The sequence below is a fragment of the Caretta caretta genome, chromosome 3, assembly GCF_965140235.1.
Source record: "Caretta caretta isolate rCarCar2 chromosome 3, rCarCar1.hap1, whole genome shotgun sequence".
NCBI lineage: Eukaryota > Metazoa > Chordata > Testudines > Cheloniidae > Caretta > Caretta caretta.
In genome coordinates, this window is record NC_134208.1 from 146,765,082 (window position 1) to 146,792,970 (window position 27,889).

General features: G+C 47.0%; 1 protein-coding gene across 1 annotated transcript; it reads right to left on the minus strand.

The window, feature by feature from the left end:
• Positions 1-2,326: 2,326 nt before the first annotated feature.
• LOC142071615 (sulfotransferase 6B1-like) lies at positions 2,327-27,461 on the minus strand. The gene is made up of 7 exons (XM_075126997.1): positions 27,146-27,461; positions 13,805-13,920; positions 8,579-8,668; positions 7,695-7,821; positions 4,947-5,041; positions 4,088-4,244; positions 2,327-3,591 (listed from the first exon to the last, which is right to left on the minus strand). Exons 1-7 carry the CDS (start codon positions 27,339-27,341, stop codon positions 3,461-3,463), a joined length of 912 nt encoding a protein of 303 aa, XP_074983098.1. The 5' UTR covers positions 27,342-27,461; the 3' UTR covers positions 2,327-3,460.
• Between the last annotated feature and the right edge of the window lie 428 nt (positions 27,462-27,889).

Below are 27,889 nucleotides of genomic sequence, written 5' to 3' on the forward strand. Positions count from 1 at the left end.
TTTCCTGTAAACCTTCTCTGGCTTCCCTCTTGATTGGATACTGTTTTACTTGCACTGGGCCTTTCCCTGGTATGAGCTGAATAGTAATGGGGGTCTGATGGGTGGCCTTTCCTGGAATCCCTGATACCCACACAAGGGGGTACACCTGGTCTTCCCATGGGCTCCATTCTGGGGCTTGCATGGCTGAGGGCTCAACTGCAAGGGTCATGATCCATGCATTCTCAGGGGGTAAGGTAAGGGTTATTTCATCCTCAGTAAAATGCAGGGTGGCACCGAGGCGACAAAGCAGATCCCGTCCCAGCAGAGGTGTTGGACACTCAGGGAGGTATACCAGCTTGTGGGATATAGTTCTGTTTCCCAAAGCGCATTCCGCTGGGACATACACTGGGCACTTGGTGTCTTTGCCTGTGGCTCCTACCACAGTAAGGGAATCTGCTACTGGCAACTGAAGGGGTCGATGTACGGCAGTTCGGGCCGCTCCAGAGTCCACTAAAAAAAATCTATTTCTGAGCTTCCCACCCGCATCTTTACTCGGGGTTCCAGGGGTAGGGTGGTCCGTCTCCACTGACACCCCTATTCCTGCTCCGCCATCGCCATCATAGAGGCACCCCCCTTTTCTTTCCTCTTTGGGCACTCATTTTTCCAGTGTCCCTCTTGTCGACACAAGGCACACTGGTTGCGACCCAGTCGTCTCTCCTGCGAGCCCAGACATTCGTGTCCACAGCTCCTTCCTCCCCAGCCACTTCCCTTAGTGCCGGCCTGTACCGCTGTTACCATCAGTCTCACTTGCTTTCTCTCCTTCTCTGTCTCTCTCAGACTATAAGCTCGGTTTGCAGTCTCTAAGATTTGTGCCATGGCCATGCCCATTAAATCGCCCCTTTTTTGTAACTTTCTCTTAATATCAGGGGCTGCTCTGCTCATAAAAATTCCCTTAATAATTGACTCCTGATCATCGGGGTCTGCATTAGTGTTCTGTCGAATTGTGTCCCAAATACGCTGTAGAAAGGCCCCTGGGCTTTCTTTTAAATCCTGTATTAGTTCAGATGGCTTTGCCCAATTATTATGTCGGAGAGCCGAGTGACGGAGTCCATGCAAGAGCAACTCCTTATAGGTGGTAAGGCGGGTCATATCCCCGTGATCATTTGGATCCCACCTGGGGTCTGCTCGGGGGACTTGTGCATCCGGGTCAGGGACATTAATACGATCCCGGTCGTACCGTCTCTGCGCCTCCTCCCTTGCTTTGGACACAACCTGTTGTCTTTCAACCTCAGACAGTAGGGTTCGCAGGAGGACGTTACAATCATCCCAGTCCGGCTTGTGGCTGCAGAGGCACCCCTCAAAGACTGATATAAACCTGCTTGGGTTGGTGGAAAACTCTCCTGCCTGTGCTTTGAAAGCAGCCAAATCCACAGGATTAAAGGGCACATGAGTATAAACCTGCATAGTCGTGGCCGGACACCTGTCCGATCCAGACCGGGCGACTTTAGTTTCGGTGATTAAGGGGTATAGGCCAACCATTGGGGACTTACAAGGTGTGGGTGTAGGGGCTGAAGGGGACACCGGCTCTGCCATTACAGTGGGGGTGGGGGTCTGGGGACTAACATTAGCTGCTACCGAACCAGTCGGAGTCAGATTACAGCGCTGTAAAATATCTGGTCGAGTACATAAAGTCAGAAACAAATGCGCATACATATGTTCATTCCATTTCCTTGTTCTCTGACAGAACAGGAGTAACTGAAGGATCGTGTTGTAATTAATTGACCCTCCTGGTGGCCACCACTCCTGGTCCTCTAGTTGATATTGAGGCCAGTCAACTGTACAGAATCGTTTTAATTGGCTCTTAGTCATTGGATCCGCACCAAATACCTTCCAGTTTGCTAGAATGCATTCTAGGGGCGTACACCGTGCCCTAACCCCCGAGCTCTGTCCCTGTCCCATACATACAGGGGAACTCTGGGCGTCCCCAGGTTCCAACAGAGCAAACAAGCCGGATTTCCAAAGGTTCCTACCTTATCCAAGGGACCGGTTCCTCACCGTCGTCCACAGTTGCTTCTCCACTATATGAGTGCGTTTCACCGTTGTGCCCTCAGGGGTCGATCAAATTGCGTCTCCTCCGAGGCCCCCAATGAACTCACCGGTGCGCGCTGGGCGTCGGTTCTCGCCGCAATCCTCGACCTCCAGGAGGGGTCCGGGCAAGGCTAAATAGCAGCCTCGTCGCCCACCCAGTGACACCAAAAGCTGTTGCCGGCACCCAGTGCCGAGAGGCTAAACAACAGCTGAGGTTGGTTCGCGACCCGGTGTGCTACACCCAATAATCACAACGGGGTGGAGAAGCAGAAAAGTTTATTTGCAGCTGCAAAAAGGTACAGGGAGAATAGAATCTCAAATCCTGCACACAGAGCAGGAAGTTACACAGGCTTTTATACATCCTTTTTCCCAGCGTACTTATCCGATAGCAAGCTGCCTAAGTATCCATATAGCCAGCCAATCCAGTTCCCAGCTAGTTCCCTTGTTCTCATTTGTTAAACCATACAAATGCTGCTTTATTCAGCATTGTTCTTTCATATCTGCCCTGTTCGGCCTTGCTTAGTTTCAGGCAGTCTGACTCTGCAACATATTGTTGCAGATCCTCAGCATAACTGCTGTGAGTGCCTCCAGGCGGGGGGCCAAGGACACTTGGGCCTTGTGCGAGGGGGCTTCATCGACACTCGTGGTCTTCCATCCCCTCGAGTTACCTAGTGGCCATGCCCCAGTGTCCCCAACAATGTCATCAGGCTACCACAAGGCAGAAGCACAAAGGTATATCTTAGCTGTGTCTACACTGGGACTTCGTTGGCAAAACTTTTTTTTAACACCCCCTGAACGACAAAAACCGCCAGCCCGAACGACAAAAGTTTTACCAACGAAAAGTGCCGGTGTGAACCTACCGACAAAGCTGCTGCTGCTCGTTGTGGGTGGAATTTTTTTGTCGGCAGGAGAGCTCTCTCCTGACGACAAACAGCAGCTACATTGCGCGGCTTTTAGCAGCACGGCTATAGCGGCACAGCCGTGTTGCTAAAAGCTGCATAGTGTAGTCGTAGCATTCTATTGGATTCCACCTGGAGGGAAGAGAAGGCATGAAGGATAAAAAATGGCCTATTGCAAGACAATTGCAAAAGTTGTTGCCATCATGGAGACAATTTACAATTGAGTCAAACATCTTGTTCTGGACAGGCAGCAGTAGGAAAAGTGGGTTGCCTCATGTGCCACTATGCACAGGAGATTCTAAGCCTAAATAAGTCACAGATGGGCAGTATTTGGACCACTAGCCTTATTTACTGTGTCTTGGGTTTGGTTGTTTTTTGTGTGAAAATTCTTGCGTGAAAGGCTAATTATTTTAATCTCTACGTTCTCAAACAAAAGGTAGTAAAATAGATGATGTTTCTGAGTAAATGCTAATGTCATTCTGATATTCAAGGATTTAATATTTGCAGTATTTATCATATTTTAGCCTGGCTCCCAGTTTCGTTCCTGCTAAACATTCTTCAAATTTGGCATCCATTTCTTGGCTTTGAGCTTCAGTGAACAGATTCTTCCAATCTCCAACAGTACCTGCAAAAGAACAATGAAATAAACTCATAAATATTCTTGGAAGTATAAGATCACCTGTCAGGTAGCGGTAGATAACAATGAAATGCTGACACAAACAGTTGGAATGACTGAACTTATTACCACATTTCAAATCAATATGAGGCTTCAATGTGGATGGTGTTCTTAAAATTTTAGGTTAAAGAAAACCCTTTGCACTAAATTTTACAGGTATATATGCGTGCACCTTTTACAACCAAGGTATTTTCCACAGAGCTCATATTTTGAAAGAACAGCATTCAGTGCCTGAGTGATAATCTAGCTAGGGATGTCCATTTTCAGGAGAAGAAAATTCATTATCAGCTATGAATTAAATGCATTAATTCTGCATTTGGGAGCTCCTGAAATGGTCACAACAGTCATGCATCTTATCAAGCCTTTTAAATGTTAATTAGCTCCCATGACCAATTTGGATACCTGTTCTAAACTCTAGGACTATCATCGCTCTGTATAAATGTACCTTTTCTGAAAAGGATGGGACCAAATTTTCCATATGTTTCTTGGGATGTATTGCTCATTGATTCAAAGGCGGCATTCTCTGCAATAGACTGAATCTTCTCCTCAGGCAGAGAGAACCCCAAAAATTCAGCTATTTGTTTCACTCCTTGAGGTAAGTTCTGAAAAACAAAAATGCGATAGAGTTATGTATAAGTTAAAGCAAACATGCCAGACATTTTCCCTCTATCTTGTCAAATGAATGTAGTTGATAATATTCTCATCCTTACAAAGGGCAGAACATTAGAGAAATATATTAAGTTCAGCAGCAGGAGGTTGCAGGAATGGTGGTTACTTTTGATAAGATTTTGGAATGTGCCTCCCTTCCCAAATGGCAATGTGTTAAGTGAATGCTCTCAATCTTCTGCATGGATCTCTTTATTTTAGTATTAATTACTACTGATAACATTTATCTAGCCACATCAATTAGTATTGTTCTATATAAGCATTGGCATTACCTAACCCAGAGAATTTACAGTTTAAGATCCTCAAACTGCTAACATGGACATGCTTAACTTTAAGCATGTGAACAGTCTCACTGAAGTCAATGGGACCACTCTCATGCACGTGCTTAATGTTGCAGGATCAAGGCTTTCGTGCTTGAGGAGGGAGCTGGGCTAAAGATAGAAGGGCTAGTAGACAGTGGGGAAACAGGCTGCAACATCATATACCTGTTCTCTGCACAATAAGGTTTTGCCTGGGACAAAATGAAAACTGGATGGGACAAGATGCTTGAGAATATACTGAAGGGAGCAATTCTGTATCAGAACTGAGTACAAGACCTAATAAGTTTTTTCCATTTTTAACTTTCTACACATATTTACCTCTTTCATTTCTTCATAGGTGATGATCATGATATTCTCTTTATCCATGTGTTTGTTCCAGGCAAGAATGTGGTCAAAATATGAGTTCCAGCAGACTAAAATGAAGTTAAGGCAGACAGGTCAAAAACAGAAGATAATTTAAAGTATATTTAAATTGCCCCAAGATGAAATGTACAGGCTAACTTCAACATAGAGTCCTGGAGAGCTTAGATCGTCTAATCCTTCAGTACTCTGTTCTTAGTTCTTTTTTTTTTTCCTTTTTCTTTTTCTTTGGGGGGAGGAGGGGACAGAGGTTATTTTGGAAGTCATTCACTCCAGACTTGACTTTTCACTTTCTTCTTCCAACTATTTTTACATAATCAAGCTATACCGTTTCTACATGACAAGTTTTAAAAAAAATCTGTTTACAACAAATTAATTCTTGAATACATTTTGTAGTAATCAGTAACGCAGCCATGTGTGTATATTCAATCTATCACATAACCAGGCTAACATTGCACTTATGAAATGGTGAAGTTAAAAAAAAATAACCCCAACAACACAGATTTAAGGTCCTGAAAACACTCACCATACGAATAATTTCCTTCACTTTAGTGGGATTATTAATGTGAGTAAATTTTACTCACATGCATAAGTGCTTGCAGGGATAGGCCCTTACAAAATATAAACAATTAGTTTCTACCAGTATACTTTATTTTCCAATAATTGTTTACTAGAATATGGCACAGACTCTTTGCTATATTAAATTTCCTCCATTTGCTTCAGGGGCTGTAAGGCAGTTTATGGTTACGGTTCCCTGATTCTCTGCCCAGCTCAGACCTGGCTCCACGGTAACTTCAAGCAGCCTAGAGGCTACTCTAACCTATGGTAAGTGGCAAAGTCCCCAAGGAACTATTCACCAATTAAGATTAATCTCTTGACACCACCCCTGTGCCAGTTATAGCGGCAGAATAGTACAAGAATCAAAAATGCCAGCTTTGCATCCATGGAAAGCTCTCCTACATCAGGGGATTTCTCAGCCGGACAGATCCAGCTGATTTCTGGTCTCTTTCCTGACAGAACTGCACAAAAAAAGGGGTGAAATAAAGAGACTTTGCTTATATCGTACATAGACACTGTATTATACTGTCAGCAACTTCTCAAAATCCCTGAAATGCACCTCAGTGTCAGAGTAGCTCGTATGACAGAGGGTTTGGCTTGATATTTTGTTAAAGTGCTGTTCTCTGCAAAATGAGTATGTAAAACAAGGCACCTTCTTACTAAACAGGTCTGTTTTCCTAAGTATATACAGTGCCCTCTCTGCTTACTTTCTGAAATAAAATGCATCTTAAAAGGAGTGAAAAGCATTAAACTCTGCCAAATCAGCACAGTTAGGAGAGTACAAGCTGGAATCTATTCCATTTTGCACAACATCATCATCAAAATAGCTTGCTAAATTGGCATGACAGGCCAGTGGGGTTGTACAGATGTTACTAAGAGTGCAGTTTGGCCTACAGAGTCCTTATCACTGGCAGCGGTGTTGAAGAAGAGCCCAACTTGATTCACAAATCCCAGATGGAATTTGAGGAGCTGGCAGTTACATAAAACATTGTTTGTTTGTAAGCCTAGCACTTCTGATCTGGAAGTAATAAAGAGATGTGTACAAAATCCACTATGCCATTTTTACAGTCTCTTTTTCCCCTTTACAAGAGAACTTCACTTGACATGCAGGGTTGCTCTCACTGTCGTTTTCCTTGAGTCTGTTTGAGCCCGATTGCTATGAAGCTCCTTGACATGATAGGAAATCTGCAACTCATGTCTGCTCCCATTGCTTTGACAGCATGAACGCTCTTTGGAATACTGTTCTTTCCAGCATAATAGTGCTCTTTGTCAACAGATGATAGTGAGACTAATACTGAGTTCTTCAGTTTACAGAAAGGGGTTTATCTATTTCAGTTGTAGCTCAAACCTCTGCTCAATTATAAATAAAGGGCCAAATTTTCAAAAGTGCCTAAGAGATTTAGAAAACCTGAATCCCATTTTCAAAAGTGATTTCGATATAATGGGCAGATAGGTGCCTGGTGGAATTTTCAAAAGTGCTTGAAGTCTATGGGAATTAGGTACCTAGGTGCTTTTTGAAATCTCGCTAGGCATCTATCTGCATCTTTAGGCACTTATATGCCTTTAAAAATATGGCCTTTAGGTGATTAAGTCTCACTGAAAGTCAATGAGGGTTAGGCTCCTAAGTCACTATGGCATTTTTAAAAATTTTACCCCAAACCTTTATTTTGAATTGCTCTAAAATGTGTACCCCTGCTCTGAGATGCAAATGAAAGCAAGAGAAAAAAGTAGCTGAGAAGAAAGGGGGAGAAGCTCACTCATAAATCTAGTTGTTAAGATGTGAAATCGCAAGAAGGATAATGCCTTCCAGAAAGAAAAGGAAAGCTGGAGTTTATCCTTTGTGTGCTGGGGATGAAGTGGAATCCCTGTATACTGCACCATCCTGACCATTTGAATATCTCCACAGCAATACTCCGAGTGCTGAGCATTGCTCAGGGTTGAAGAAGAGTGAAGCACCTTTGACTCCTTAGCACCAGCTCCCCTGCCCTCTCCAACCCAGATCATTAGTTTGAATCTATTTGGGATTAATTTTAACATGATGATCACAGATTCCCTTTTTGGACTGCAGACCAAAGAAGAGTTGAGAACACTGTACTAGAGTGTTTATAAACGCCACTGAGAAACATAGCAAAGATCTAATAACTGTACCTTCTCCACTCATGAACTTCTGAAAGAACTCATCCCAGGAGCTGACATTTGGAAGCATAGGATTTTTGTTGTAGAAGCGGTAATAGGATACAGCTACATCTTTTGGATTTCGAAATAACACCAGTAACTGTTAAAAACAGCAAAGGCACATGAGTCTTTGGTATTTTAAGGTAACCTTTGATCTCAAGGGTCCTGCATTAAAAACGTATCAGCTCCTACAGGAACTGAAATTTGGAAAGTGAGGCCCCAATCCTGCAAATTGATTTGTGTGGAGAGACCTTACACCTGCTTGGAGCCCCTATGACTTCATGGGGGTTCCATGGAGCAATAAGGGCTATCCTATACAGCTCACCTTGCAGGGCTGGGATCTAAGATTTGACCTTTGTGTGAATTACAAACAACAACCAGTAAAAACTGAATTCCACTTTTATAGTGAAAGATGTCAGATTGTGGGATCTGAAAAAGCCAAGTAGAGAACTAGAGTTGGTCAGGAATTTTTCAGGGAAATGTTTTTTCACCAGAAAATGCTGACTGGCCAAAAGTTTTCCCAGAAATTTATTCATTTCTGGTTAAAATGGGAGGGAGAGAGAGGCATGCACACACACATCCCAGAATAGCCAAAGTCCCAACAGTTACGGCATTAACCTGGAACATCAGAGACCCAGGTTCAAGTCTTTGCTCTCCTCAATCTGTTTTTTCACAAAAAAAATTCCACCGTTCTTGGTTACATCCCAATGCCGAACAAAACCAAATGCTGTAACCTTGAATTTTTTTGTGAAACTGAATTCCTGTTTTCCAGGCAATCCTGTAGAGAACTTTTGCCAGAGGAAAACTGGGAGTTGCTTGGAAAGTGAATAATATCAAATATTAAAATGCTCACTTACCTTTGCGTTACTCCCCAAAACAGCCTTGGGAATATTATCACAATTGAGATGTGTGGTAAAAAGACGTGGCGAAGGTAAACTTTTTATTTTCTAAATCAAAACAAAAAGAATATGTGAAAAAAAAGGAATCACAACATGTCTACCTCGAATATGTTGACAATTTATAATATGTGTATGTGACATTGCACCCCATAATGTTTTATGGAAATATGCTTATGAAAGTAAATATGACATAACTAGAATATGTTTTATGCTAGATAGGCCATATAACATATCTCTGCAAAGTTTATGATCTACTGAATATATTCATCCTATTTGTATGCATGTATCATTTTTGTACTCAAAGTTATGTATGTTGGCTGTGTACTTGTTTGATTGTAAGTCGCCTTAGTAAGGCATTTGGTCAGTTTCTTTAGAAAGGAATTTGCAAGTTAAGTGCCCAGTCAAGAAACACTTAACAGACAATGGTTCTTGGAAGACTTCAATCCACATAAGAAGTCTGCCTGAGGACGTTGAAGGTAGCATGTGAACAATGGCTGCCACCTGTAAGCTCTGAGTCATGCATGGACATGTGACTTGCCCATGTGACTCCAAAACTCCATTTTGTAGCTGGTTTCTATATCGGGGAGGGGGTGTCCACCCACAAGAGAAAGTCTATTTCAACCCCTCCATTTTGTCTTCAGCTGGCTCAAGAGATAGCCCTCCACCCCCAAAGGATACCTGAAAGAAACTGGAGCAAAGGAAGGTAACAATAGCAGGGGTGAGTGATTGCTGGATCCAGACTAGAAAGAGACGAGTCTGTAAAAGAAGCTTACTGGAACATCTCTGAGAGTGAGATTTCATCTGTAATCACTTTCTTACTGTATTCGGCACAGGCTTGCGTGTTTTACTTTACTTTACAGGGTGGTTTTACTGCACTCAACACTCGTCCCTCTGCAGTTTAGCCCTACTGAAGTACAGTACCCGCTGCACTGTACTCCAAAGGAGAAGGTTGGATATGATACCTGGACATACCCAAATCTTTAATAATCCTGGGACCCTCCCTTCCCCCAGCCCCCACAGTGCTGATGTGTTTTTTTGTTTGTCTCTCTCCTCCGGTTGTTTTTTAATAAGATAATTGTTTTGGTGTGAAAGCAATCTTTATTCCATTAATTGAAAGCAAAGAGAGCCCCACAAAGGAACAGGCAATTTCCTTACACTTTCATAGTGCATCGTCTGCACCAATCACAATCACCTCCTGGCATTACAAGAACTGCACTCCTGAGCATAGCAACAAATCTTAGTGGCTTTCAGCTTCAAATTGCTCCCTCAAGGCATCCCTGATCCTATGGACCCATGCTGCGCCCCTCTAATAGCCCTGGTCTCTGACTGTTCAAATTCAGCCTCCAGGCACTGAGCCTTAGTGGTCCAGCCCTGTGTCAAGCTTTCACCCTTCCCTTCACAAATACTATAGCGCGTACAGCACGCAGCTATAAGCATAGGAATAGTGTTATCGGCCAGGTACAGCCTCCCATAGAGGCAGCGCCAGCGGGCCTTTAAATGGCCAAAAGCATACTTAACAGTCATTCTGCACTTGCTCAGCCTGTTGTTGAACCGCTCCTTGCTGCTGTCCAGGTGTCCCATGTATGGCTTCATAGGCCACAGCATTAAGGGGTAGGTGGGGTCTCCCAGGATCACAGTGGGCATTTTGACTTCCCCTACGGTGATCTTCTGGTCTGGGGATAAAGTCCCTGCTTGCAGCTTCCTGAATAGGCCAGTGTTCCGAAAGGTGTATATGTCATGCACCTTTCCGGACCAGCCTGCGTTAACGTCCGTGAAACACCCACAGTGATCCACAAGCACCTGAAGAACCATAGAGAAATACCCCTTCCGATAAATGTACTCAGTGGCTAGTTGGTCTTGTGCCAGAATTGGAATATGCGTGCCATCTGTCGCCCCTCTGCAGTTAGGGAAGTCCATTTGTGCAAAGCCATCCACAATGTTATGCATGTTGCCCAGAGTCACAGTCTTTTGGAGCAGGATGTGGTTAATGGCCCTGCACATTTCTGTCAACCTGAGTCCAACTGTTGACATTCCCACTCCGAACTGGTTAGTGACCAATTGGTAGCAGTCTGGAATAGCCGACTTACACAGTGCACTCGCCACGCGCTTCTCCAACAGCAGGGCTGCGCTCATTCTTGTATCCTTGCACCACAGGGCTGGTGTGAGTTCATCACACAGTCCCAAGAATGTGGCTTTCCTCAACCGAAAGTTCTGCAGCCACTGCTCATCATCCGAAACGTGCAGGATGATCCCACCACTCAGTGCTTGTTTCCCGAGCCCAAAAGCAGCATTCCACTGTGGTCAGCACCTCCGTGAATGCCACAAGCAATCTCGGGTCATAGTTACTACGCGTGGTGAGATCAATGTCAGACTCCTCTTGCCTTTGTAGTTTAAGGAATAATTCCACTGCCGCTCATGACGTGTTGGTCAGAGCGAGCAGCATATTGGTCAACAGTGGGGGATCCATTCCTGCAGACCGAAGAGGCAGGGCACGCAGTACACAAACCTTCAAAAGATGGCGCCAAATGCAGACAGAAGCACAGGGATTGCTGGGATGCGAAGCAATGCATCACAGGGCATTGGGACAGGACCCAGGATGCCCCGCGACCCCTTCCGCCTTCCCACAACTCTTAGTAGCAGAAGAGATGCTCTGTGGGATAGCTGCCCAGAGTGCACCGCTCCGAATACCGCTGCAAGTGCCACAAGTGCGAACACACTGTTACGCAAGCAGCTGACGGTGTGAACACACAACAGCAGTTTCTCGTCAATGCTCTCTAAGCGGCGCTGAAACTGCCGGCACAGTAACTCTGCCAGTGTAGACGTACCCTTAGTCCTGCAACACTGTCTCAGATTTTACCCAGGTTTTGCTCCATTGCTGTCAGCCCATATGATCTCTTAACTGAGGTTCTTAAATATTTTCAAACGGTAATTAATTAAGTCTCACAGCACCTCTGTGACAAAAATAAATAATATCTCTGTTTTACAAATGAGGAAACTGAAGAGGAGAGATGAAATGTCTCGCCTGAAGCCAGACACAGAGCTGTCATTAGCGATGTCCTAACTCTGACTCCCAATCTTGTGCATTACTTATAAAACCACATAAAGAAAAGTAACAGTCCATCAGGTGTTACTACTCATGGCTTGCAATTATAACATATAGACACACACAGAGCCATATACACTGTTAGAGTCACACATTCCCCTGATCTTGCAAAGACATAGGGCTTGGCTACACTTGCAAGTTAGAGTGCATTATATCGGCCCCAGGCATCCTAACTTCTGAGGTGTCCACAGGGCCATCCCTAGCCATTTTGGTGCCCTACGCAGGCCCCCCTCACCCCCCACGGGGGGGGCTGTGTAGGGCCCCAGGCCTCTGCAGGGAGAAACTACCCACCAGCCCTCACTGGCAGAGCAGAGCGGGCTGGGGTCGGATGACTCCACTTCCTGCCACCCGGTGAGTACAGGGCAGTCAGGCCCGACCCCACACTTATGGGGTGGCGGGAAGTGGAGTGACCCGGCCCCAGCCCACTCCGCTTTGCTCCCTGGGCTCCCAGCTTTGGGGCCCAGGGGGGGAACAGCCCCACAGCACGCACCGGCAGTGTGGCTGGGAGCCAGCGGAGCGGAGCACACTGTGGCCGGGTTGCTCTACTTATTGCCGCTGGTAAGTGTGGGCCCGATTCCTTGCAGTCCTCCGGGGAGTGGGGACGGGGCTGGGGTGGAGCAGGGGCAGGGGTTTTGGGGAAGGGGTGGAGTGGAGGCGGGGCTGGGGCAGAGCAGGAGTGGGAAGAAGCCAGACGGAGCAGAGGAGGAAGAGGCGGAGCAGGGGCTGGAGCAGCACGCAGCTGCTTAGGTCACCAGGAAATTTAGTGCCCCAAATCTGCTGGTGCCCTAAGCAGCTGCGTACTTTGCTTCTGGGTAGGGACGGCCCTGGGTGTCCACACTGGCAAGGCACTTAGAGCGCCTGGACTCTGCAGCTGGAGCGCTCCTGGCAATCCACCTCCACGAGAAGCATAAAGCTTGCTGAGAGACGTGTTGCATTACTGCACTGGGATTGGCCTCCGGAAACATCTCATAATCCTCTGAAGTCAAGTGGCCACTCTTCTCATTGTTTTGAACTCTGGAAGGTTGGTTTTTTATGAGAGTATCCAGTTTTGAGAGCTCATTCTTAATCTTTCCCTGTTTGCTGTAGAGGATGTTGATCAGGTGGTTCCGCAGTTTCTTTGAGAGGGTGTGGCACAAGCTGTCAGCATAGTCTGTGTGGTATGTAGCTTGTAATGGCTGCAGGCAAGCGGATATCCCCTTTCAAAGCTCCATTTCTGACAGGCAGCATGTTTATCTTCTCCGGGACACAAAGCAAACCATTACTGTGGAATGCCACTGCTGCCCAGGCATGTGTGTGTGAGAAAGAGGTGGGGGGTCTGCTGCCATCTGAACTTACAGGACAGCATGCTGACACACACTGCCCCCCAAAACACACTGTCTCTCCCCCGACATACACACAACACAACTGTCACACTCCACTCCACCCCCCTCCTCCATTTGAAAAGCACGCTGCAGCCACTTACACGTTGGGATAGCTACCACAATGCACTGCTCTCGGTGGCATTGCAAGAGCTACTAATGTGGCCATACCACTGTGCTTGCAGCTGATCGTGTAAACACAGGGCAGCGTTTTCCCTCCTGCGGTCTCCAAAGGCCGGTTTAACTCCCAGCACTCTGCATCTGCAAGTGTAGCCAAGCCCTTAGGCATAGGCTTGACTTCACTTTGGAAAAGTCACACCTTAAACTAGGATGGATAGAAATCAGGAATAATCAGCTAATGACTTCATTAACCTTTTCTTCTCAAAAGATTTTTAAAATATTGCACTCAAAATTGACACTAAGGATTGGAAATTCTAATACAGCAGTAGGAGGTCCAGATTAGAGTTAAAATTAACTTCTGTTCTTTTAGTACACAAAAGTCAATTTCATTTCAAATCACACTTGTTTGCCCGTGTTTTAATCTTTTATAACATGTTCCCACATACAAAAAGTAATTGAGAGAATTAACTTCAAATTACTTGATATGGAAGTGTATACCCTCTCTGTAAAGTGTTTTGTACTTATATGAGATACTGTAAAATATAGACATTTAAAAAAGTACTAGATGCTAAAAATAAGCTTTCTGAATTAGTCCATGCTGACCTGAAATTTTTCTGGAACTCCAAATTCAAGAATTTGTAAATGCTTTGTTCGTGGTACCTCCTCCCTTAGAACTGCGGATGTCAAGTCATTTAAAATGTGTTCAATCCAATTAGTTCCTGAAACATAAAATAACTGTTAGAAGGAGCCAAGCAGGAATTTCAGAACTGTAGCCTGTTAAATATCTAGCATAACTTTCTAAAGAGTCAGTATACTAGTCCTCCATATAACTTGTAGGTGTTCCATTATATAACTTGTAACAGTTGTAGGTACACAATTTTCAGACAGAAGTGTGATTTTTACATTGAGTGTGTCTCTTTAATGCAACATTGGGGGCGAGAATGAAATCCTGTGCTTTGGCAATTACAAGTTAAGTTATATATCCCCCGCACAACTGTACTTTATTTACATTGCCTATGTGCATATAATGGCAACCCTTGTAAGCACTTTAAGGCTGCTGCTTCTGCTATGTACAGCTTGTGAACACAGTGTAAGCCCTGGTCTACACTAGGACTTTAGGTCGAATTTAGCAGCGTTAAATCGATTTAAACCTGCACCCGTCCACACAATGAAGCCCTTTATTTCGACTTAAAGGGCTCTTAAAATCGATTTCCTTACTCCACCCCTGACAAGTGGATTAGCGCTTAAATCGACGTTGCCGGCTCGAATTTGGGGTACTGTGGACACAATTCGATGGTATTGGCCTCCGGGAGCTATCCCAGAGTGCTCCATTCTGACCGCTCTGGACAGCGCTCTCAACTCAGATGCACTGGCCAGGTAGACAGGAAAAGAACCGCGAACTTTTGAATCTCATTTCCTGTTTGGCCAGCGTGGCAAGCTGCAGGTGACCATGCAGAGCTCATCAGCACAGGTGACCATGATGGAGTCCCAGAATCGCAAAAGAGCTCCAGCATGGACTGAACGGGAGGTACGGGATCTGATCGCTGTTTGGGGAGAGGAATCCGTGCTATCAGAACTCCGTTCCAGTTTTCGAAATGCCAAAACCTTTCTGAAAATCTCCCAGGGCATGAAGGACAGAGGCCATAACAGGGACCCGAAGCAGTGCCGCGTGAAACTGAAGGAGCTGAGGCAAGCCTACCAGAAAACCAGAGAGGCGAACAGCCGCTCCGGGTCAGAGCCCCAAACATGCCGCTTCTATGATGAGCTGCATGCCATTTTAGGGGGTTCAGCCACCACTACCCCAGCCGTGTTGTTTGACTCCTTCAATGGAGATGGAGGCAATACAGAAGTAGGTTTTGGGGACGAAGAAGATGATGATGAGGAGACTGTAGATAGCTCACAGCAAGCAAGCGGAGAAACCGGTTTTCCCGACAGCCAGGAACTGTTTCTCACCCTAGACCTGGAGCCAGTACCCCCCGAACCCACCCAAGGCTGCCTCCTGGACTCAGCAGGCGGAGAAGGGACCTCTGGTGAGTGTACCTTTTAAAATGCTATACATGGTTTAAAAGCAAGCATGTGAAAGGATTACTTTGCCCTGGCATTTGCGGTTCTGCCTTTGCAAAAGGTTTCTGGGGAGGGCAGCCTTATTTCGTCCTTCATGGTAGGACACTTTACTACTCCAGGCCAGCAACACGTACTGGGGAATCACTGTAGAACAAAGCATTGCAGTGTATGTTTGCTGGCATTCAACCAAAATCCGTTCACGCGGTGGGAGGAGGCAAAATGCGACCTTGTAACGAAAGCACATGTGCTATGTATGTAATGTTAACAGCAAGGTTTACCCTGAAAGAGTGTAGCGACTGTTTTATAAAATGTGTCTTTTTAAATACCGCTGTCCCTTTTTTTTTCTCCACCAGCTGCATGTGTTTCAATGATCACAGGATCTTCTCCTTCCCAGAGGCTAGTGAAGCTTAGAAAGAAAAAAAAACGCACTCGCGATGAAATGTTCTCCGAGCTCATGCTGTCCTCCCACACTGACAGAGCACAGACGAATGCGTGGAGGCAAATAATGTCAGAGTGCAGGAAAGCACAAAATGACCGGGAGGAGAGGTGGAGGGCTGAAGAGAGTAAGTGGCGGGCTGAAGACAGGGCTGAAGCTCAAAGGTGGCGGCAGCGTGATGAGAGGAGGCAGGATTCAATGCTGAGGCTGCTGCAGGACCAAACCAGTATGCTCCAGTGTATGGTTGAGCTGCAGCAAAGGCAGCTGGAGCACAGACTGCCACTGCAGCCCCTCTGTAACCAACCGCCCTCCTCCCCAAGTTCCATAGCCTCCACACCCAGACGCCCAAGAACGCGGTGGGGGGGCCTCCGGCCAACCAGCCACTCCACCACAGAGGATTGCCCAAAAAAAAGAAGGCTGTCATTCAATAAATTTTAAAGTTGTAAACTTTTAAAGTGCTGTGCTTAAAGTGCTGTGTGGCATTTTCCTTCCCTCCTCCACCACCCCTCCTGGGATACCTTGGTAGTCATCCCCCTATTTGTGTGATGAATGAATAACGAATGCATGACTGTGAAGCAGCAATGACTTTATTGGCTCTGCAAGCAATGATTAAAGGGAGGAGGGGAGGGTGGTTAGCTTACAGGGAAGTAGAGTGAACCAAGGGGTGGGGGGGTTCATCAAGGAGAAACAAACAGAACTTTCACACCGTAGCCTGGCCAGTCATGAAACTGTTTTTCAAAGCTTCTCTGATGCGTACCGCGCCCTCCTGTGCTCTTCTAACTGCCCTGGTGTCTGGCTGCGCGTAACCAGCAGCCAGGCGATTTGCCTCAACCTCCCACCCCGCCATAAACGTCTCCCCCTTACTCTCACAGATATTGTGGAGCACACAGCAAGCAGTAATAACAGTGGGAATATTGGTTTCGCTGAGGTCTAAGCGAGTCAGTAAACTGCGCCAGCGCGCCTTTAAACGTCCAAATGCACATTCTACCACCATTCTGCACTTGCTCAGCCTGTAGTTGAACAGCTCCTGACCACTGTCCAGGCTGCCTGTGTACGGCTTCATGAGCCATGGCATTAAGGGGTAGGCTGGGTCCCCAAGGATACATATAGGCATTTCAACATCCCCAACAGTTATTTTCTGGTCTGGGAATAAAGTCCCTTCCTGCAGCTTTTGAAACAGACCAGAGTTCCTGAAGATGCGAGCATCATGCACCTTTCCCGGCCATCCCACGTTGATGTTGGTGAAACGTCCCTTGTGATCCACCAGAGCTTGCAGCACTATCGAAAAGTACCCCTTGCGGTTTATGTACTCGGCGGCTTGGTGCTCCGGTGCCAAGATAGGGATATGGGTTCCATCTATAGCCCCACCACAGTTAGGGAATCCCATTGCAGCAAAGCCATCCACTATGACCTGCACATTTCCCAGGGTCACTACCCTTGATATCAGCAGATCTTTGATTGCGTGGGCTACTTGCATCACAGCAGCCCCCACAGTAGATTTGCCCACTCCAAATTGATTCCCAACTGACCGGTAGCTGTCTGGCATTGCAAGCTTCCACAGGGCTATCGCCACTCGCTTCTCAACTGTGAGGGCTGCTCTCATCTTGGTATTCATGCGCTTCAGGGCAGGGGAAAGCAAGTCACAAAGTTCCATGAAAGTGCCCTTACGCATGCGAAAGTTTCGTAGCCACTGGGAATCGTCCCAGACCTGCAACACTATGCGGTCCCACCAGTCTGTGCTTGTTTCCCGAGCCCAGAATCGGCGTTCCACAGCATGAACCTGCCCCATTAGCACCATGATGCATGCATTGTCAGGGCCCATGCTTTCAGAGAAATCTGTGTCCATGTCCTGATCACTCACGGGACCGCGCTGACGTCGCCTCCTCGCCCGGTATCGCGTTGCCATGTTCTGGTGCTGCATATACTGCTGAATAATGCGTGTGGTGGTTAATGTGCTCCTAATTGCCAAAGTGAGCTGAGCGGGCTCCATGCTTGCCTTGGTATGGCGTCCGCACAGAAAAAAGGCGCGGAACGATTGTCTGCCGTTGCTCTGACGGAGGGAGGGGCGACTGATGACACAGCTTACAGGGTTGGCTTCAGGGAGCTAAAATCAACAAAGGGGGTGGCTTTACATCAAGGAGTATTTCAGGCAGGACTGCACGGAGGGTTCCAATAAGAAATGGTGCACCTAAGTTATCGTTGTTATTGGAACAAGGAGGTTAGCCTGGCCTCTGATTGATACATGGCTAGATTTACCTCGCTGCACCTTCTCTGTGAGTGACTGCAGTGTGACCTAGAGGAATGAGTCCCCTAGACAGGGGAGGAGGCAAATGAGTACAAAACAAATCTGGTCTATTTCTTGTTTTGACCCACTCCATCTATCTTTTACATCTTTGGCTGGCAGCAGACGGTGCAGAAGGACTGCATGCCATCCACATCTCATGGCTGCTCGGCAGAAGATGGTACAGTACGACTGCTAGCCATCCCCATCTCTTGCCTGCCTGGCAGAAGATGGTGCAATACGACTGCTAGCAATCCTCATCTCTTGCCTGCCTGGCAGAAGATGGTACAGTACGACTGCTAGCAGTCCGTATCGCCTGCCCGCTCACCATAAGACGGTTCAATAGGACTGACTGCAGGACTAAAGAGAATGACCTGGTCAAGTCACTCCAAATTTAGTCCCTGCGCCCATGTCTGCCCAGGCGCTCCCAGCCGACGCGGCCAGGAGCACCTCGGACATGATGAGGACGACTACCAGTCGTATTGCACCGTCTGCTGCCAGAAGGCAAGGGGTTGCTGCTACTGTGCAGCAAAGCCGTACCGCGTCTGCCAGCACCCAGGAGACATAGGGTGACGGTTACCTGAGCGGGCTCCATGCTTGCTGTGGTATGGAGTCTGCACAGGTAACTCAGGAAAAAAGGCGCAAAATGATTGTCTGCCCTTGCTTTCACGGAGGGAGGGAGGGAACGGGGGCCTGACAACACGTACCCAGAACCACCCGCGACAATGTTTTAGCCCCATCAGAGTGCTCCATTGTGACTGCTCTGGACAGCACTCTCAGATGCCCGATTGTTTGCCATTGCTCTGACGCTGGGAGGGGCGCTTACAGGGTTGGCTTCAGGGAGCTAAAATCAACAAAGGGGGTGGCTTTACATCAAGGAGTATTTCAGGCAGGACTTCACGGAGGGTTCCAATAAGAAATGGTGCACCTAAGTTATTGTCCTTATTGGAGCAAGAAGGTTAGCCTGGCCTCTGATTGATACATGGCTAGATTTACCTCGCTGCACCTTCTCTGTAAGTGACTGCAGTGTGATCTAGAAGAATGAGTCCCCTAGACAGGGGAGGGGGGGAAGCAAATGAGTACAAAACAAATCTGGTCTATTTCTTGTTTTGACCCACTCCATCTATCTTTTACATCTTTGGCTGGCAGCAGACGGTGCAGAAGGACTGCATGCCATCCACATCTCATGGCTGCTCGGCAGAAGATGGTACAGTACGACTGCTAGCAGTCCATATCGCCTGCCCGCTCACCATAAGACGGTTCAATAGGACTGACTGCAGGACTAAAGAGAATGACCTGGTCAAGTCACTCCAAATTTAGTCCCTGTGCCCATGTCTGCCCAGGCGCTCCTGATCGACCTCACAGAGGCGACCAGGAGCACCTCAGACACGACGATGACGGCTACCAGTCGTACTGTACCGTCTGCTGCCACAAGGCAAGGGGTTGCTGCTACTGTGTAGCAATGCCGTACCGCGTCTGCCAGCACCCAGGAGACATAGGGTGACGGTTACCTGAGCGGGCTCCATGCTTGCCATGGTATGGCGTCTGCACAGGTAACTCAGGAAAAAAGGCGCGAAATGATTGTCTGCCCTTGCTTTCACGGGGGGAGGGAGGGAACGGGGGGCTGACGATATGTACCCAGAACCACCCGCGACAATGTTTTAGCCCCATCAGGCATTGGGATCTCAACCCAGAATTCCAATGGGCAGCGGAGACTGCGGGAACTGTGGGATAGCTACCCACAGTGCAACGCTCCGGAAGTCGACGCTTGCCTCGGTACTGTGGAAGCGCTCCGCCGAGTTAATGCACTTAATGCACTTAGAGCATTTTCTGTGGGGACACACACACTCGAATTTATAAAACCGATTTCTAAAAAACCGACTTCTATAAATTCGACCTTATTCCGTAGTGTAGACATACCCTAAGGATATGCCTACACTGCAATAAAAAACCCATGGCACCAATAGCCTGGGTCAACTGAATCTCACAGCCTGGGTCAACTGAGTCAGGCTCGTGGTACTAAAAATAGCAGTGTAGACATCTGGGTTCAGGGGAGCCTGGGCTTTGAAATCCCACAGTGGGGGAAGAAGGTGTCAGAGCCCAGGCTCCAGCCCAAGCACAAATGTCTACACTGCTATTTTTAGCTCCGTGTCCCAAGTCCTGTAAGCCTGAATCAATTGACCTGGGCTCTGAGACTTGGTGCAGTGGGTCTTTTATTGCCGTGCAGTGACTCAGATCTTGTTGCTACACAGAATCTCCTTCATGTAGGAGGAGGAGATCTTTGCTGCAAGACTGAAGAACAGAGAAGTGAAGATAAGGTTTCCCTGCAACATCCTCAAACTGCCACCTGCTCTTTCTCTATTCCCCAGTCAGCTCAGTTACTACACATATGCTTCCTTTTGGGTTGGCAGGGAAGAGTAGAGCACGGGCTGTGCTCAGGAGTAACTATCTGTGGCAAAAAAAGAGTATTACTGGGAGAGGAATGCCTTTGTCCAACAATCACATGATCCCTGCAAGGGTACTATCATGAGTCTGGGAGAGCCGAGTTCAAGTTCCTTCTTCTCATCAGGAAGAGGAGGAATTCATCTGGGAATCTTCCACATCCCAGGTGAGTATCGTAAACACTAGGCTAAAGGTTCATAGATTCCAAGGCCAGAAGGGATCATTGTGATCATCTAGTCTGATCTCCTGTATAACACAGGCCATAAACATCCCCCAAAGAATTCCTAGAACATATCTTTTAGAAAAACATAATCCGTCCCCTTCCCCCCCAAGTCATTTTGTGCAATTAGGCTGCCTCTGAGGACACCTAATGGATCAGGCCCTACAGATGAGATAGCTGGGACAGTGCCTATCTGCCTCTGGCTTGAGGATCATGAAGGGCTTAGGTGTGAGGTAGGCATCTGGGTGCCTCCCAGAGGCATCAGTGTATTTGCCCAGAGGAAGAAACATAGGTGTCTAGGAGACTTTTACAGCAAAAATTGAGGTGGTGAGTAAATTTAGTTTGTCTATAGCATAGGCAGCAGCTGAACTGGGGATTTGTAAATTGGAATGGTGCCTAAAGCTAGGACTTTGGTACCTAAGTCTGGAGTTTGTGCATCTACATTCCTTTGTGGATCTGGGCCAAACAGACACCAGCCTAAATATTACCAAGTGTTCTGAAAAAATCATCAGTCTTGGGCTAAGAACAGCTTCGATAAGGGTATTGAATGGCATGTTGTCATAACCATACAGCTACGGGTAGCCTAGAATTCCTCCTTACCTGTAAGGGATTAAGAAGCTCAGATAGCCTGGTTGGCACCTGACCAAGAGGACCAATGCGGAAAGGAGATACTTTCAAATCTTGGGAGGGGGGAAGGTTTTATTTGTGCTCTTTGTTTTGTGTGGTTGTTCTCTCTTGGGACTGAGAGGGGCCAGACAGAAATCCATCTTCTCCAACCCATCCCAATCCAAACCTCCAATATTGCAACCGGTGTAGGTAAACCAGGCAAGGCGGATTACTTTATCTTTTTTTTTTCTTGTGAATTTTCCCTGTGCTAAGAGGGAGGTTTATTCCTGTTTTCTGTCACTTTAAGGTTTTGCCCAGAGGGGGATCCTCTGTGTTTTGAGTCTGAATACCCTGTAAAGTATTTTCCAAACTGATTTTACAGAGATGATTTTTACCTTTCTTTCTTTTTTTTTTTTTTTTTAATAAAATCCTTCTTTTAAGAACCTGACAGATTTTTCCATTGTTCCAAGACCCAGGGGCTTGGGTCTTTGATCATTTTGTAACCAATTGGTTAGGATATTATTCTCAAGCCTCCCCAGGAAAAGGGGTGTAAGCGCTTGGGGGGATTGCTGGGGGAAGAGGAACTCCAAGTGGTCCTTTTCCCTGGTTCTTTGTTAAATCACTTGGTGGTGGCAGCGTTACTGAAACCCAAGGTATAAGGGAGAATTTGTGCCTGGGGAGTTTTTAACCTAAGCTAGTAGAAATAAGCTTAGGGGGTCTTTCATGCGAGTCCCCACGTCTGTACCCTAGAGTTCAGAGTGGGGAGGGAACCCTGACACATGTATCCCCCAAAAGTGGTGCTATTGCACCCTTAACCTACTGGTGTGTGAGGGGGAGATTCTGCCAAGCAGGACAGCAAGTTGGAACATGAGGGTTAAATCCCATTATGGGTTTTGTTATCCCAGCTGGGAGTGTCTCCCACAGCCAGGGCAATCAGGAACCTAGTTAAGCTCAGATTCATAAAAAAGGAAAGGGCTGATTTATTTTCACAAGAAGCGGAGACAGGGTGTTGCTAATGAAAACCAGGACAGTAAGCTCTGGAGGTATGAGAGATGCCTTTCCTGTTTCTTTACAGTTGACTGTTAAGCTACATTAAGAGAATGTAGCCATGGATTTTCCTGATTTGTGTTATTCTGGCTGAATAAGAACCCTACATACAGAGGTGCAAGTAAGCCGGTAAGCCCCGGTACGGCGTACCGGCAAGAGCCCGTGCGCTGTACCAGGGTGGACCGGCTTCCCCAGGCGGCAATTTCAAGGGCCTGGGGCTCCCAGCAGCGGCTGGAGCCCTGGGCCCTTTACATTTCCACCAGAGCCTGGCTGCTGGAGCCCTGGGGTAGCGGCGGTGGGGCTCCAGTGGCTATTTAAAGGGCCCACGCTCGGAAGGGGCCCTGGCTGCTCTTCTCTGCTCCCCGCTCTCTCCTATGGGGGCAGAAGCTTGGTGCTGCCTTCTCCCGGGGCTCTGTCCTGCTGCTGCAGGGCAGGCTTCGCGGGCAGCCCAGCTCCCCCCTCCCCCGCCTCTTTCCCCAGTGTGCTGCATTCCCCCCCCCCCTCACTCTCTCTCCCTGCTGCTGATCAGCTGTTTGCTGGCATGAGGAAGCAGAGAAGAGGTGGGGGCGGGGCCTTGGGGAAGGGCATGGAAGGGGGCATACCCCCTCCAGCCCCCTGCCGTGAGCCGCTCAGGGCTGGGAGCAACCCCAGCCCACACCCCCAGCTCTCTGCCCTGACTCCTGCACCCCCCTCACACCCTCATGACCCCAGCCTGCACCCCCACACCACATGCCCTGACTCCTGCACCCCCCCACACCACATGCCCTGACTCCTGCACCCCCCCACATCCCCACCCTGAGCACCAAACGGGAGCTCCTGCTCCCTCCCCCACCCCACATACCCACTTGCACCGAATGGGAGCTGCCCCACGTAAGCGCTCCACACCCCAACCTCCTGAGCCCCCTCCCTCATTCTAGCTCCTGGACAGACCCTGCACTCCAACCTCCAGCCTGCTCCCGCACCCTAACTCCCTCTAAAGGGTTTTTCCTCTGGCCAGGAGGGATTTTAAAGGTGTTTACCCTTCCCTTTATATTTATGACAGGAGCCCTCAAATATCTTTGGTGCCAGGCCCACAAAAAGTTAATCCGGCCCAGGCACTTTAAATAGCCTCCTTTAAATCACCCCCAAACCCCAGGGCTCTCAGTTGCCTCTGCAGCTGGGAGCTCAGGGGGTGATTTAAAGGGCCCGGGGCTCCCAGCTGCTGCCCTCACAGCCCTAGACCCAGGTCCTTTAAACCCTGATTGAAAGTGCCTGGGGATTTAAAGGCCCCACCCCCTCATCAGGACTCCGGAGTATTGGTAAGTCCTTTAAGTTACTTTCACAGCTGCCTATATATAAACTGGAAATCTCTCAATTTATTTTACCTGGATCTCCTATGAACTGTCTCTCTGCAATTGCTCAGCCTACGGCTCTGCCAGAAAAAACTTGCAGCTCCAAGAATAGCTTATTTAGTAAATGGAGTTTTAACTTAAGTGTTTTCTCATTCCTGCCTACATACTGCAAGGCCAATAGTATAATTAATTTTTTTTAGAGTTTCAGAGTAACAGCCGTGTTAGTCTGTATTCGCAAAAAGAAAAGGAGTACTTGTGGCACCTTAGAGACTAACCAATTTATTTGAGCATAAGCTTTCGTGAGCTACAGCTCACTTCATCGGATGCATACTGTGGAAAGTGTAGAAGATCTTTTATACACACAAAAGCATGAAAAAATACCTTCCCCCACCCCACTCTCCTGCTGGCAATAGCTTATCTAAAGTGACCACTCTCCTTACAATGTGTATGATAATCAAGGTGGGCCATTTCCAGCACAAATCCAGGGCTTAACAAGAATATCTGAGGGGGGGGGGCGGGTTTAGGAAAAAACAAGGGGAAATAGGTTACCTTGCATAATGACTTAGCCACTCCCAGTCTCTATTCAAGCCTAAGTTAATTGTATCCAATTTGCAAATGAATTCCAATTCAACAGTTTCTCGCTGGAGTCTGGATTTGAAGTTTTTTTGTTGAAGAATTGCAACTTTCATGTCTGTAATCGCATGACCAGAGAGATTGAAGTGTTCTCCGACTGGTTTATGAAAGTTATAATTCTTGACATCTGATTTGTGTCCATTTATTCTTTTACGTAGAGACTGTCCAGTTTGACCAATGTACATGGCAGAGGGGCATTGCTGGCACATGATGGCATATATCACATTGGTGGATGCGCAGGTGAACGAGCCTCTGATAGTGTGGCTGATGTTATTAGGCCCTGTGATGGTGTCCCCTGAATAGATATGTGGGCACAGTTGGCAACGGGCTTTGTTGCAAGGATAGGTTCCTGGGTTAGTGGTTCTGTTGTGTGGTATGTGGTTGCTGGTGAAGTATTTGCTTCAGGTTGGGGGGCTGTCTGTAGGCAAGGACTGGCCTGTCTCCCAGGATTTGTGAGAGTGTTGGGTCATCCTTCAGGATAGGTTGTAGATCCTTAATAATGCGTTGGAGGGGTTTTAGTTGGGGGCTGAAGGTGACGGCTAGTGGCGTTCTGTTATTTTCTTTGTTAGGCCTGTCCTGTAGTAGGTGACTTCTGGGAACTCTTCTGGCTCTATCAATCTGTTTCTTCACTTCCGCAGGTGGGTACTGTAGTTGTAAGAACGCTTGATAGAGATCTTGTAGGTGTTTGTCTCTGTCTGAGGGGTTGGAGCAAATGCCGTTTCTGGTATAGGGTGGTGTTTATGTGACCATCGTTTATTAGCACTTTACCCTCTGATCCCACTGAGAGTTACCAAAAGAAACTACAGCATTTGCTCAAGAAACTCCCTGAAAAAGCACAAGATCAATGTGCTCACAGACACACCCCTGGAACTCCGACCTGGGATATTCTATCTACTACCCAAGATCCATAAACCTGGAAATCCTGGGTGCCCCATCATCTCAGGCATTGGCACCCTGACAGCAGGATTGTCTGGCTATGTAGACTCCCTCCTCAGGCCCTACACTACCAGCACTCCCAGCTACCTTCGAGACACCACTGACTTCCTGAGGAAACTACAATCCATCGGTGATCTTCCTGATAACACCATCCTGGCCACTATGGATGTAGAAGCCCTCTACATCAACATTCCACACAAAGATGGACTACAAGCCATCAAGAACACTATCCCCGATAATGTCACGGCTAACCTGGTGGCTGAACTTTGTGACTTACCCATAACTATTTTACATTTGGGGACAATCAGATCTGCGGCACTGCTATGGGTACCCGCATGGCCCCACAGTATGCCAACATTTTTATGGCTGACTTAGAACAACGCTTCCTCAGCTCTCGTCCCCTAACGCCCCTACTCTACTTGTGCTATATTGATGACATCTTCATCATCTGGACCCATGGAAAAGAAGCCCTTGAGGAATTCCACCATGATTTCAACAATTTCCGACCCACCATCAACATCAGCCTGGTCCAGTCCACACAAGAGATCCACTTCCTGGACACTACAGTGCTAATAAACGATGGTCACATAAACACCACCCTATACCGGAAACCTACTGACCGCTATTCCTACCTACATGCCTCCAGCTTTCACCCTGACCACACCACACGATCCATCGTCTATAGCCAAGCTCTGCGATACAACCACATTTGCTCCAACCCCTCAGACAGAGACAAACACCTACAAGATCTCTATCAAGCATTCTTACAACTACAGTACCCACCTGCGGAAGTGAAGAAACAGATTGATAGAGCCAGAAGAGTTCCCAGAAGTCACCTACTACAGGACAGGCCTAACAAAGAAAATAACAGAACGCCACTAGCCGTCACCTTCAGCCCCCAACTAAAACCCCTCCAACGCATTATTAAGGATCTACAACCTATCCTGAAGGATGACCCAACACTCTCACAAATCTTGGGAGACAGGCCAGTCCTTGCCTACAGACAGCCCCCCAACCTGAAGCAAATACCCACCAGCAACCACATACCACACAACAGAACCACTAACCTATCCTTGCAACAAAGCCCATTGCCAACTGTGCCCACATATCTATTCAGGGGACACCATCACAGGGCCTAATAATATCAGCCACACTATCAGAGGCTCGTCCACCTGCACATCCACCAATGTGATATATGCCATCATGTGCCAGCAATGCCCCTCTGCCATGTACATTGGTCAAACTGGACAGTCTCTACGTAAAAGAATAAATGGACACAAATCAGATGTCAAGAATTATAACTTTCATAAACCAGTTGGAGAACACTTCAATCTCTCTGGTCACGCGATTACAGACATGAAAGTTGCAATTCTTCAACAAAAATCTTCAAATCCAGACTCCAGCGATAAACTGTTGAATTGGAATTCATTTGCAAATTGGATACAATTAACTTAGGTTACCTTGCATTATGACTTAGCCACTCCCAGTCTCTATTCAAGCCTATTTCCCCTTGTTTTTTCCTAACCTCCCCCCTCAGATATTCTTGTTAAACCCTGGATTTGTGCTGGAAATGGCCCACCTTGATTATCATACACATTGTCAGGAGAGTGGTCATCTTAGATAAGCTATTGCCAGCAGGAGAGTGGGGTGGGGGGAGGTATTTTTCATGCTTTGTGTGTATAAAAGATCTTCTACACTTTCCACAGTATGCATCCAATGAAGTGAGCTGTAGCTCACGAAAGCTTATACTCAAATAAATTGGTTAGTCTCTCTAAGGTGCCACAAGTACTCCTTCACTAGCACACTGTTTCCCTGTGACAAATGAGGATTTACTACTGCATGTAGCATTTGAATTTCAGTGCTTTTCTGCATTCTTAGAAAATGATCACATATATTTGACATCTAAGCACTTTTCTTTCAATTTTGCACCAAAAAAATCCAGACTTACCGCATTTAGGATAAGTAGCAAGGAAGACATCATCTTTTCTAACTTCTATGGTGTCCAATGCTTGGAAGGTCTCAGTGCAACACAACACACTAGGGTATAGCACCCCCTTGTACGTGATCAGCAGCTCCTCAGGTTTTTTCCCTTCAGCTGCATCAAGAACTGCATCTATTTCCCTAGCAAAGCTGCTCATAGCCATGGTTGGAGTTTGCTTTGCCTTTTGCCAGACTCTGCCCTTAAACCGTGTCTCTAGTTTTCTTTGGGAGGAGAGGGAGGAGGAGGCTGATAAGGAACTCTTCCATATGAACTCACTGGCTTATCTGCTGCATCACCCTGTTTCTCTTGTCCAATAAGGGAAAGCCAAACTGAAAGAAGTGTTGACTTACAAACTCCTGGTGTGAACTCTTGGTCATGAACTGTAATGGATTTCAGCCCGTGTTGAGCATTACATTTAACTTGCGCTTTCCTTTGGCGTGAATTGTAATGGGAGAAACTCCTAGTGGGATAAGGGTGAGAAACAAATTGTGCTTATTCAGCCCCTCAGCCTCCATGTGGAATGGAATACTCTTCCACCTAACCCACTGGCTGTTAAGTTTCCACCAAAGGTAAAGACAGATTTCAGAGTAGCAGCCGTGTTAGTCTGTATTCGCAAAAAGAACAGGAGGACTTGTGGCACCTTAGAGACTAACACATTTATTTGAGCATAAGCTTTTGTGAGCTACAGCTTATGCTCAAATAAATTTGTTA